Source organism: Lytechinus variegatus, chromosome 14 (assembly GCF_018143015.1).
Source record: "Lytechinus variegatus isolate NC3 chromosome 14, Lvar_3.0, whole genome shotgun sequence".
NCBI lineage: Eukaryota > Metazoa > Echinodermata > Echinoidea > Temnopleuroida > Toxopneustidae > Lytechinus > Lytechinus variegatus.
Window position 1 is genome coordinate 2,917,986 of NC_054753.1, and position 14,349 is coordinate 2,932,334.

A 14,349-nucleotide genomic window follows, 5' to 3' on the forward strand; every position below is an offset into this window, starting at 1 on the left:
TACCGGTACCTAGCCCAGTCGCGGCCCGCCCGCTTCGCGGCTCGGAGCTCCCTGGGTTAGTGATTAGTACCGTACCGGTGCATTTGCAATTGCATGATTAATAAGTTCATGTGTAAGTTACATATGCATTTAGACTGTTAGTCTGTTTTCGTGAAATAAAGCCAAAATTATTTAGAAATACAAGGAGTATTCTGAGAAATATCCAGTTATTATTGTAATGGAAATACATGTTTTTGAAGTAAAAAAAATATGGTACAATGAAATGAATCCTGTTGATTTTCCTGTTTCATATTTCATTACACTGGGACAAAATTAAGATATTTTTCTTCTTTGTGGACAGGTAAAAGGCACTTCAAAAGTGAAGGAAAGCCCCCCATTTCATGTTCTAAAATTCCAAAAATTTCTAACCGTGGCAGGGGGGTACCCCCACACCCTTCCCGCGCAAAATGTCACACGCTCGTTACTCTGCGTGAAAAATGGATTCCTCTTTTTTTTTTCTAAAGTTGGCAAGTATGCTATTATGATATTTGTTTTAAAAGTGGAATCAATAAATGGAATTCATCTATTTTATCTATTGTTGGTTCATATATGTAAACATTGAAAAGAAGGATGCAGCAATAAAAATTTAATACTGCTTTTGCCAATTTGAAGACCGACCAACAAGAAGCAATGACATAAAACATTGTCCTGAATGTGTAAAATGATATTAACCAGCTGTAAATATTCTATTATTTGTGGCTCTAGGGTACATCCCGAGGAGACGTTGCGTTTGCAGATAGTGAGGATGAGCTAGAACTTGAGAAGGAATCGAGACCCGAAGATGACCTTGAGAACGATGAAATGGAAGACAGTGAAGAGGATACCAACAAGGATGATGATGGGATAAGAAGGAATGAGGAGGAGGAGGATGATGAAGATGCCGAACAATCGGGTAAGAATATTTTAGCTTTAGATATCCAACTGTATAAGCTTTTTAAAGGCATGCAAATTAGCAGCCTTAATAGCCCCACATTGTCCCCGTAGAGCTGCCAAGTAGATTTTCAGTATTTAGTACTGAAAAATGAGAAGAATACTGATGGTTTCATGCAAAATACTGATTTCTCAAGTTTCAGTTTTATGTGTGGTGTTATGGTATTTCTTTGAAAATACTGATTTCCAGCTTTAAAAATACTGAAATGCTCTTGTTCAGGTTGGCAGCTCTAGCCCCGTCTTACAACGAGTTGTGATTGATCAGAAAGAGTTGCGATTGATCAGATTAGCCTCAACAATGTGGAAAGCCATCAATGTCAAAAAAAATTTGTAAAATCATTCTCTATCATTGATTTTTACTCAAGTTATATGGATCTATGCTTTATAATTTTTTTCAAAGTATGCAGTGAAAGTAAGAAAATCACTGTTGAAATATGCGAATTGGTAACTCAAGTTACATCTGTATCAATGTCAATATGAAAGTTGAAATTGATTGACTGAAAGTTAATGATTGTTGCCAATTTCAGGACTAAAGAAGATTGATTTTTGACCTTAGGAAAGCTACATGTATGTACCTCTATGTGTTCAGCTAAATGAAAATGAAATACACTTGTTAAAATTCACCATCAATCTTGTATAGCTAAACTGAGGTTCGTATAATGATTTGAACGATTGTAGGTCAATTGAAATGGAAGGAGAACCTCAAGCAAAGAGCGGCCGAGAGCTTCTTAAGACAGCAAACAGAAACGCCAAACCTGAGGAGACTCGTTTACGGTACCGGTAAGTTATGCACGCATTCATCCACCCACATGCATACATGTACTCCTAAGTGTTGCCAAATCGGGATGGTATGAAAAGAAACAACCCAAACACTCTGGATAACTGCATGTAAATAGGGACATACATTCCCATATGCATGATGCATTATGGGTCTTTACCCAAGAAGGTGTACATGAAAATTTTGAGCCATTTCGTAAAGTACGTAGCACCATCCAGACAGTATCTAGATGGGCTCTTACAGCCATGGCTGTGCAGTAACAAAAAAATGTGACATTATCACCTTGGTTTACTGTTCCTAATCCATTTAATGACCTTTCAAGTATATTTTTAGCACTTTTTTAACCTTTATCTTTCATTAAAAATCTTATGACCTGTGACCTTTGATTTTCACGTAAGCTGTTATGGCTGGTTCTTGAGCTGACAACCTTTAACAAAAGAATGTGACATCACTTTGATACTAACTCTGCCTCATAATCTTGTATGACCTCTGACCTTTTATATTGATATTAGCTGTGGAGGCTGGTTCTTCTGATGAGGAAGACAGTACAGAGTTGGGTGGACTCTTCACCCTCACCAAGACCAAGGAATCCAAGAAGAAAATGAGGAAAGCGATGAACGATACCGATTGTTCTTCGTTTCCCGTGCAGACGGTTAGAGATTGGACTTTGGATGAGGTGGGTTTCAAAAGACAAAATGAAGATGTTTTCTTCATGAGCTTAATATCAGATAGAACTATTGTGTGAAGTTTTTGAGGAAAGATTCTATCAAAATGATGTGACACCATTTTGTCTACCATTCATATCAAAGCGATGAATAATGACTGTTCTTCGTTTCCTGTGCAGACGGTTAGAGATTTGATGAGGTGGGATTCAAACTACTAATACGCAGGATGGAAATGTTTTGTGCATGAGCTAAACATCGAAAGGAAAAAAATTGGGGGAAAGATTCTTTTATAAGGATGTGACACTGTTTCTGTTTATGGTAACTCCTGTAGGAACTCGGCAGGACAGCTTTTTGCTGGTAAACACCAAGCTGGTATATAAAAAATTACATAGGAAACATTTTATGTCTAAGTTAATCAGGTAATTACTCTCGTGTCTTTTTTTATCAAAGTTGAGACAATGGCAGAGCACGGTTTTGAACCGCTAACCTTGCGATTATGAGTCCAATGCTCTAACCACTAGACTACATGACACTATTTTGTTGATCAATCATATCAAGGTCAATAAATGATACCGACTGTTCTTCATTTCCTGTGCAGATGGTTAGGGATGTTGGATTAGATGGGTTTCAAACTCATAAAATATAAAATGGAGATGTTTCCTGGATAAGCTTAAATTCACGGCCCCATCTTATGAAGAGCTTTGATCGACCCAATCAATCTTAAATGTATGGAAATCCATCAGTGTCATATTTTTTGTTCAACAGGAAATTTGTGCTATGCCTTTTGTTAGCAAAGAGAATCACCCTAACTTTTCATGTAAGCAATTAATATATGAAAAAATGGCATATCCAGAAAATGTTTTGAATAAACGTGTATTTAAGATGTCGACGTTGCTGGCTTTCCATAGTTGTGGTTGATCGGATCATTCGCTCACTCTATCATTATAAATGTAGAGAGCATCAAATTTTAGCATTATTCAAAGAAAATTCTTGCATTACTATTTTTTGAGTTGCAATTATTACCTGGATTTCATAACAATTCACCTCACTTGATAACAGGTCTTAGCAACATATTTTGGTTGGAAATCAATCATATTTGGTTTTGCATAGCTTGCCAGTTACAGACCTGCCAATCAGTATGTTTTAGGTGTATTTAGTACGTTTTTGCAACCAAAATATGGCAGTATGTTTTTTCTCTAAAAAATATGATTTTTTTTACAAAATCTTAATTTATTGAGAAATATCATCTCTATATATTTCTCTATTTCATAAAACGTACACAAATATGGTTATTAGATCAATGTAATTTCAGGTAACTTTTTTGTTTTCAATCATTTTGTTAAAACCAGGGTGAGATATACACATGTTTCAATGTTTTTTTTTCATCTGCATGAGCAGTGCGCATTTTAGCTTGCATGTAGCTTGAACGCCGCGATGAGTGAGTGCGCCAAACATTTTATTATAAAATACACTTTTTTGGGAAAAATACTTTTTTTTTCATCACAGAATACAGTTTTTCATTCCAAGAGGTTGACAGGTCTGCCGTTGAAGCTGAATTTATTATTTTTTTTTTTCAGATGAAGAGCCTTATAGCTGATTGTATGGTGACAGGAAAGTGGGGTGAAGAAGAAGATGCAAAGACTCTCTTAGAGCAAGATGGTGAGTTGAAATGAGCTTCTTCTTTCTCCAGGAATGTTACCACCATTAATACCTGCATTTCAGCAAACTTTGATTTCATGAGAAAGTCTTTAAAAGCAAGGTTTATACATGTTAATAGTGCACCATTGAAGAGCCAATTAAATAATTGGTGCCTCATACGTGCTTTATATGAAAAATGAAAGTCCATAGTCTATTGTTCGAAATGATATACTGAAATAAAAATATTCTGAAAATCCATTTTGCCCAATTGACGGTGGGCCCGGCAGCCGCTGAGCAGTGCCGGATCGTTAAACAACGTAGCAGCAACCAAAATCTTGTTATGTCTTTTGGTCTGATGCGGCTGGGGTTTGAACTCCAGCCCCCCCTGTTGTGAGACGGATGCAATACCAGCTGAGCCAACAGACCGGATATTATCATATCACAGGTTATAATTTTCTCTAATGCCATAATTATTTCATTATTCATTGTTTTTATCAGCAAATAAATTATACAATTAGTAATTTTAAAATTAGATGCTGTTCCCTTTTGATAACTTAAATATTTTAGTTTGATTCATATTATCATTTAAGTAACAATTTTTGTTTATTTATGTTACTAAGTATTGATATCTTTGATTTAGATTTATGATTTGATGACTTATAATGTTCTTTATGTTTTCATCAGGTCATTGATGAAAAACATTTTCTGCTGATCTTTTGTACCTGATTAAATATGTTCTAATAAATAAATAAATAAATAAATAATTTATGAAATCTAAGCTGGAAAAAGATCACTATGAAGAAGATAAGCATATGTGGTACAGTGTGGTATTGCCTAGAAATAAAAAAAAAAACACCTTGCTTGAACAACATGTTTATCTTGTCTATTTCTCAGCAATTGTACATTTCTAACAGCATGTGTTTGTCATCAATACAGTGAAATTAGCACAAATCTTAGCTCATGCATGCATTAGTATGGGAACTTTTTCTGGTTCAGGTGGATGCAAACACACAAAGTGAATTACCAGGTGTTTTGAAGCCCAAATATTTAACTTATAATGATGATAATAATAGGCATATTTACCCAGGGTAGCCACTTCAGTTTCGAGAACTGTTCTACCAGCGGTCCCTGCTGCTATTATTACCCCAGCTTTAGCTGAGCTGCCTAGGTGCTCAAGCATTCAAGGAATTTCATTGTGATTTACATTTGTTCTTTAAAGCTCATGGAAATTAAGCTCTATCGTGCAAAAAATGGCCCCTCTGGGTATTAACTACTTTGTCAGCTGGGATGAATTACTGATATTAAATTATATGTGCCAAATGGTAATCAAGTTTATTGAAAGGAAAATGGTCGGGAAATGGTGAAGAATGCCATACACTCAGTATTCTTGTAAAGTTTACACAAATGTTGATATTCTGATTGCATTATTTTATGGAATAAAGATGAACTGTATGGGGACTTTGAAGATTTGGAAACGGGCGAGGTGCATAAGGCGGAGCCTTCCCAATCCCAGGCTGACGACAGCGACGACGAGGATGACGATGAGGAAGGTGATGTCGACGAGGAAGAAAAGAAGAAGAGCAAAAGAGATATGACGCTGGCCGAGAAGAGGGCTGAGAAGAAGAGGAAAATGAAGGAGTTATTTAATGCAGACTACGATAATAAAGGAGGAGAATCATACTTTGATGAGTTGAAAGAAGAAATGAACCAACAAGCACAGGTATGTAAAACGGATGATGATAATAATGGTAAATAATGATATAGATTGAGCTGATGCTGATGATGACCTTATTGTGACAATTTTTATGGTGGTGGTGATGATGATGATGACAAAGAAGATGAACTGATGATGAAGATTAACTAATGATGATGATGATGATGATGATGAAGAAGATGAACTGAACTGATGATGAAGATGAACTAATGATGATGATGATGATGATGAAAATGAACTATTGATGATGGATAATGGATAATGATAATAATGGTAAATAATGATATAGATTGAGCTGATGCTGATGATGACCTTAATGTGATAATTTTGATGATGGTGGTGATGATGACGATGACGAAGAAGATGAACTGATGATGAAGATTAACTAATGATGATGATGATGATGAAAATGAACTATTGATGATGGATAATGGATAATGATAATAATGGTAAATAATGATATAGATTGAGCTGATGCTGATGATGACCTTAATGTGATAATTTTGATGATGGTGGTGATGATGACGATGACGAAGAAGATGAACTGATGATGAAGATTAACTAATGATGATGATGATGATGAAAATGAACTATTGATGATGGATAATGGATAATGATAATAATGGTAAATAATGATATAGATTGAGCTGATGCTGATGATGACCTTAATGTGATAATTTTGATGATGGTGGTGATGATGACGATGATGAAGAAGATGAACTGATGATGAAGACTAACTAATGATGATGATGATGATGAAAATGAACTATTGATGATGGATAATGGATAATGATAATAATGGTAAATAATGATATAGATTGAGCTGATGCTGATGATGACCTTAATGTGATAATTTTGATGATGGTGGTGATGATGACGATGACGAAGAAGATGAACTGATGATGAAGATTAACTAATGATGATGATGATGATGAAAATGAACTATTGATGATGGATAATGGATAATGATAATAATGGTAAATAATGATATAGATTAAGCTGATGCTGATGATGACCTTAATGTGATAATTTTGATGATGGTGGTGATGATGACGATGACGAAGAAGATGAACTGATGATGAAGATTAACTAATGATGATGATGATGATGAAAATGAACTATTGATGATGGATAATGGATAATGATAATAATGGTAAATAATGATATAGATTGAGCTGATGCTGATGATGACCTTAATGTGATAATTTTGATGATGGTGGTGATGATGACGATGACGAAGAAGATGGACTGATGATGAAGATTAACTAATGATGATGATGATGATGAAAATGAACTATTGATGATGGATAATGGATAATGATAATAATGGTAAATAATGATATAGATTGAGCTGATGCTGATGATGACCTTAATGTGATAATTTTGATGATGGTGGTGATGATGACGATGACGAAGAAGATGAACTGATGATGAAGATTAACTAATGATGATGATGATGATGAAAATGAACTATTGATGATGGATAATGGATAATGATAATAATGGTAAATAATGATATAGATTGAGCTGATGCTGATGATGACCTTAATGTGATAATTTTGATGATGGTGGTGATGATGACGATGACGAAGAAGATGAACTGATGATGATGAAGATTAACTAATGATGATGATGATGATGAAAATGAACTATTGATGATGGATAATGGATAATGATAATAATGGTAAATAATGATATAGATTGAGCTGATGCTGATGATGACCTTAATGTGATAATTTTGATGATGGTGGTGATGATGACGATGACGAAGAAGATGAACTGATGATGAAGATTAACTAATGATGATGATGATGATGAAAATGAACTATTGATGATGGATAATGGATAATGATAATAATGGTAAATAATGATATAGATTGAGCTGATGCTGATGATGACCTTAATGTGATAATTTTGATGATGGTGGTGATGATGACGATGACGAAGAAGATGAACTGATGATGATGAAGATTAACTAATGATGATGATGATGATGAAAATGAACTATTGATGATGGATAATGGATAATGATAATAATGGTAAATAATGATATAGATTGAGCTGATGCTGATGATGACCTTAATGTGATAATTTTGATGATGGTGGTGATGATGACGATGACGAAGAAGATGAACTGATGATGAAGATTAACTAATGATGATGATGATGATGAAAATGAACTATTGATGATGGATAATGGATAATGATAATAATGGTAAATAATGATATAGATTGAGCTGATGCTGATGATGACCTTAATGTGATAATTTTGATGATGGTGGTGATGATGACGATGACGAAGAAGATGAACTGATGATGATGAAGATTAACTAATGATGATGATGATGATGAAAATGAACTAATGATGATGATGATGGTGATGATGATGATGATTGATGATGGTGATGATGATGATGATGCTGATGATGATGATGATGATGAAGAAGATGAACTGAACTGATGATGAAGATGAACTAATGATGATGATGATGATGAGGAAAATGAACTAATGATGATGGATAATGGATAATGATAATAATGGTAAATGATGAAAATGATAAAGATTGAGATTATGCTGTTGATGACCTTAATGTGATAATTTTGATGATGATGATGATGATGTTGGTGATGGTGATGATGATGATGATTGATGATGGTGATGATGATGATGATGCTGATGATGATGATAATGATGATGAGGAAGAAGATGAACTGAAGATGATGAAAATGAACTAATGATGATGATGATGGTGATGATGATGATGATGATTGATGATGGTGATGATAATGATGATGATGAGGAGGAAGAAGATGAACTGAAGATGATGAAGGTGAACTAATGATGATGAAGATGAACTAATGATGAAGAATGATAATGATGACAATGAACTAATGATGATGGTGATTGAGATGATGACGACAACAATGATGATAACAATTATACGGATAATGACCACATTGAGGATGGAGATGATAACGACTGACAGAAGCGATTAAAATGGTCATAATACATGCCTGTAGAATACAGCTATTACTAGTATTGATAATTATGATTATGTTAGATGTTATGAATCGAGTAGTAATAATCATTGGTAGTGATGATGATGATGATGTGTGTAAACGTCTCTTCCCTGTTTCATAGATGCAGGCTATGTTACAGTGGAAAACACTCCGTCCCTCGGATAGGACGTTAAATGGAGGCCCCGTGTAGAGGAGAATCACCACCCTTGCACGTTAAGAACCCACTGCACTTTTCGAATAAGAGTAGGGGGAAACCCCGGTGTAGTGGTCCACCTGCATTCCCCCACCAGTTATCAGGAGGAGAGACCTGCGGGTCACAGTTCTGTGTGCGCGCCCTTCTTGGCTTGCTCCTCCAATGTGCCTTTGAATGTCTTTGACAGATACATGGCGCTATACAAATGCTGTGCATCATCATCATCATCATGATAATGATATTAATGATGATGAAGATGATGATGAAGATGATGATGATGATGACGATATTGATGATGATGATGATGAGGAGGAGGAGGAGCAGGGGGAGAATATTGATGATGATAATGATTATGATAATTAATGAAAATGGTGATAATACATTACTGTAAAATACAACTTTCACTATTAATGATCATTGTGATAATATTTATTATAGATTTAATGAATCTAGTAGTACATCATTCATGTACATGTAATAATCATGGATGATTATGTGGAAGCGCCGTGGTGTAGCGGTTCTGACTCTCGCCTTGTAATCAGAGGGTCGTGTGTTCGAATCCCACCATGGCCTAGCGTCCTTTGGCAAGGCGTAATCCACAATTTGCCACTCTCCACCCAGGTGTTAAATGGGTACCCGGTAGGATGCGAAAGCCTATACGCAGTATGCCTAGCAATTGAGTTTTTGAACTCTTGTTGGAATGCTCCCCAGGGAGTGGAGAAGGTGCATACATTGTATGCGTGCATGCAAGGATCCAATGACCGGTGTAATAATATATCTGTAAAGCACTTAGATACGTCGTTTTGAAAGCGCTATATAAATGCGGAATATTATTATTATGATGATGTTGGTTGTTGGTGATTGGTATGATAAAGATGAAATTGATGATAATGGTAAAGATCTGCAAATAATAATGGTAGTGATAATTTTAATTATGATTATGTAATGAATCTTGTACGTGTAGTAATAGTCATTGATAGTAATTATGATGATGATGGGGATGATACTGATGTCAACATTCATTCATGATGGTGATAGTGATCTGCAAATGATAAATGATAATAATGATAGTAGTATTAAAAATCAAGTATCAATAATAGTGGTGATAATAATACATTAGATTTTTTGGTAAATCATCACTTAATTGGTAGCCACATCCCCGTACAAATCTTCCAGCCACCCTAACTCACAACAGAGCAGAGAAGTCATAACATTGATCCTCATCTGGCTTTTCTCTTTCAGTTGAACAGAAGTGAGTTTGCTGACATGGAAGATGAAGTGAGGACACAATACGAGGGCTTCCGCTCAGGAATGTATGTCAGAGTAGAGGTTAGTGCCACCCCGCACACAACGCGTTCACTTTCTCTACTCCCTGGGGAGTATTCCAAAAATCAATTGCAAAACATGCTTATTAAATTATGATAATAATAATAACCACATTTTTAATGCGCATATATCCACTCCAAGGAATGCTCAAGGCTCCTGACAGTTAAATATAAATGCAAGATAATAAACGGTGAATTAGAAAAAAAAGTCTTAAAATATGTATTACTAAATAGGCTTTCACACCTTACAGATACCCATTACCACCAGGGTGGAGAGTGGAAAAATTTCCCTTGTGTCTCACCCTTCTTGCAGGCACTTTGAGCAGACCAAGCGATGGCGCTATAGATAGACAATGGTTTAGAAGAAACGAAAATCAACAGAATATATGACGAGCCTTTTTATGAAACGCTGCCCTGGCATCATATCACAATTTTCTATGCATTTAAAAAAAAATTCTATACAAAATATGTGCTCTGTAACATCTTATAGGATTTCCATAAACTGAAGCACAATTAGACCATGACCTAAATTATAAAAGACTTAAGAATATGGACCAGTGAGCCTTGACGTACATTGATTGATTGGTGGTGATTTTTTTACCTGATTGCTAAGAAAGCATGAATGCTCGTAAGCAAGCATCCAGAGGACCGACGGCTTAAGGTTCTCTCCGAAGGACCTGGTACTGAGGATTAATGCCTTACCAAAGGGCGCTAGCGTACCAAGTGGGAATCGAACCCGGGTCACCGGAATACAAATCCCCCGCTCTACCGACTGAGCTATCGCGCCTCCCCGCTTTCATTCAATCACAATTTTTTTTTCTCTCACTTGGCAGATTGCAGATGTACCTTGTGAATTTGTGACCAATTTTGACCCGATGTATCCCATAATTCTCGGAGGTCTGCTCAACAGCGAAGAGGCAGTAGGGTATGTGCAGGTAAATATGCCACCCTTGATAACCATTCTGATTTATGGAATCGGGTTTCTTCCCAGCATTGGGTGAAAGTAATCGTAGTCTACACTCTTATGGACTCCCACTTAATCGTGTTATGAAAAGTTGTCAATTTTTAAATAAAATTAGAAGAGAAAAAATTATATTACTGCGTTTTGAATCTCAATTATATATTGTGGAGCGTTGAGGCCCAGTGGATTAGTCTTCTGACTTTCAAACAGAGGGTCGTGGGTTCGAATCCCAGAAATGGCGCATTTTCCTTCAGCAAAAAATTCATCCACACTGTGCTGCACTCAACCCAGGTGAGGTGAATGGGTACCCGGCAGGATTAATTCCTTGAATGCTGAAAGGCAGTTTTAGATAAAGCTGTGTTATAATAATAATAACATCGCGCCTCAGAGTAGAATATTTCTAGATAGATGGTGCTATATAAATGCCTATTATTAGTACTATTATTTCTTTGATAAATTATCAGAAAGGGCGCAATAATTACGTCTTCATTTAGCCACTCTTACTTTCCAAATACATGTGGTATAGTCGGCTAGACAATAAACCCATTATGCCATAGCCACTTCCAAAACATCCTCTTATCCCAGATGCATGATTTCAATCTGTAGTATTATTGAATGTACTCACTACAGTCATGAATAATTTTATTTTAATCTTTTCAATATCTATGGACAAGAAATAATAAGATTTTTTTATGCTCTAGCATTCCAAGAATCCTTTTTTTTCATCAGATATCAAATGTCCATTATTTAAAAAAAAATCACAATATATTTCCAATTGTATGATGAAGGGTATGTGTATCAAGACCATCCTAATTCACATATTTTACATAGGCCTGTGGAAGGAGATTTCCTGTATTCTGAGTTTCATGCCCCTCTGTAATGATATTGAACTATTTATTGATAGACATGGATACACGTAATGCTTATTCACTGAATGCTGTATTACCTATGCCAAATATTGAAAGTTTCGAGCAATCCTTTAAATTTAGTGCAATAAAGACATGGAACTCCTTGCCAAATGAACTCCAGAATATTTCTAACCTCCTACATTTTTCAAGATGTTGTACAAAAACAAGTATTTTTAAATTGACAGTAGACTGATTTTTCCCCATATTTTATTGTATAGTTAATTGTATGAATAATTCTGTATTTCTTTCACCTCTCTCTCTTTCTCCCTCTCTCTACTTCTGCCATATACTTAACCACACTATCTCTGTCTTACCTCTCTTTATCTTCCTGCTCTATTTTTTGTGCAACTTTTATTGTAAATTAAGCATGCCCAGTATTTTAACTCAATTTGTGTGCATTGTTGTTTGATATTTTTAATGTAACAGGACCGTGTTGAAAAACAGTGTATTTTATCTGAACATGTTATCCTGTATCAAGAGGTTTTAATGAATAAAAAATAAATAAATGTAATGTATTTCTTGAATGACTTCTCATTCAGATGAGACTGAAGAAGCACAGATGGTACCCTAAGATCCTGAAGACCAGAGATCCTATCATCTTATCAGTGGGTTGGAGACGTTTCCAGACCATACCACTCTATTCCATCCAAGATCATAATGGACGCAATAGACTCCTCAAGTACACCCCAGAACATATGCACTGCCAGTCCATCATATGGGGTAGGAAATGACGTTTGTTTTATGGAGGATGGGGGCTCATAGTGTAGTCAATCCAATGACACCCGGGAAAACATGCACTGCCTTTCCATCATATGGGGTAGGAATTGAAAGTTTTGTTTTTCAGGGGATCGAGGGGGATGGGTTTATAGTGTAGTTGATTCAAGGACACAGCAGGAAACATGCACTGCTAGTCCATCATATGGGGTAGGAAAAGAAGTTTGGTTTTTCAGGGGATGGGGGCTCATAGTGTAGTCAATCCAATGACACCCCAGAAAACATGCACTGCTAGTCCATCACCTAGGGTAGGAAATGATGTTTTGTTTTATAGTGACTGGTAGGTTGGGGTGGAGGGAGGGGGCTCATCATGACGTCAATCCAAGTACACCCCAAAACATGCACTGCTAGTCCATCACCTAGGGTAGGAAATGAAGTTTTGTTTTATAGTGACTGGATGGTTGGGGTGGAGGGAGGGGGACCCATAGTGTAGTCAATCCAAATTCACTCCAGAAAACATGCACTGCCAGTCCATCACCTGGGGTTAGGTTTTACAAGGGAGAGAAGGGGGCCGATGATAACCTTTGGTAGGCTAATAAAAGTACTCTTATGTATGTGGGATTGGTTAGGTAGCCAGTGTAAGTTTTTGAGATTTGGGATATTGGTACTTGTTTCTTTGTGTTACGAGTTGTGAAGCTGAATTTTGAACAAGCTGTAATCTTTGAATTTGATGGGATAGAGGACCAAAAAGCAAACTCTTTACAAAATTCAAAATGACACATTACATCTTTGTTTTGCTTGCAGGTCCCATTACACGTCAGGGCACTGGAGTTTTGGCTGTACAGTCTGTTGCTGGTAGAATGGTGAGTGTTAACACCTAAAATCCCAAGTCCTCCCAAGCTTTGATTAATAATACATAATAATAATACATGTGATTTATATAGTATCTTTTCCATTTTGATTAAATGCTCAAGGTGCTTAGAACAGAGCAAAACATCAAAGTAAAGGGAACTATTAGAAGTACAAGAAAGGATAAATTACAAATGAGGAAAAATGTCTGTCTTCAAACCTAGTACCAGCTGGTGAACAAAATGCAATTTTAGGTTGCCCTTAAAGAATGTTGCAGACTTTGAGTTCTTCAGCTCCTGTGGTAGTGAATTCCACAGGGCTGGTCCGGCATGAACGAAGACTCGATCGACCCAGGATTTTTTAGATAGTAGGATATGTAAGAGACTAGATTGGGATGATCGCAGTGTGCGTGCAGGTTGATAGTGGTGTATAAGAGACTTGTTGTAATGAAGTGCGGATCCATTGACGATATGATAAACCAAAAGTAGAATTTTGAAAACCATGTGATCCTTTATGGGCAACCAATGGAGGTCTTTAAGAACAGGAGTGGTATTGCAATATGCATAATTTTGGCTTATGATTGAAAAATGAGCAAAGTAAGCGTAATATTCCAG

The 14,349-nt window shown here is 36.1% G+C and overlaps 1 protein-coding gene across 1 annotated transcript in view; it reads left to right on the plus strand.

The window, feature by feature from the left end:
- Positions 1 to 14,349, plus strand: part of LOC121427204 (ribosome biogenesis protein BMS1 homolog) — a 40,446-nt gene that overhangs the window by 16,845 nt on the left and 9,252 nt on the right. Inside the window, exons 10-18 of the mRNA XM_041623478.1 lie at positions 745 to 931; positions 1,648 to 1,749; positions 2,260 to 2,423; positions 3,990 to 4,071; positions 5,493 to 5,770; positions 10,221 to 10,307; positions 11,137 to 11,238; positions 12,712 to 12,892; positions 13,691 to 13,749. Coding sequence (XP_041479412.1) covers positions 745 to 931; positions 1,648 to 1,749; positions 2,260 to 2,423; positions 3,990 to 4,071; positions 5,493 to 5,770; positions 10,221 to 10,307; positions 11,137 to 11,238; positions 12,712 to 12,892; positions 13,691 to 13,749 — 1,242 coding nt within the window. The remainder of the gene's footprint in view (positions 1 to 744; positions 932 to 1,647; positions 1,750 to 2,259; positions 2,424 to 3,989; positions 4,072 to 5,492; positions 5,771 to 10,220; positions 10,308 to 11,136; positions 11,239 to 12,711; positions 12,893 to 13,690; positions 13,750 to 14,349) is intronic.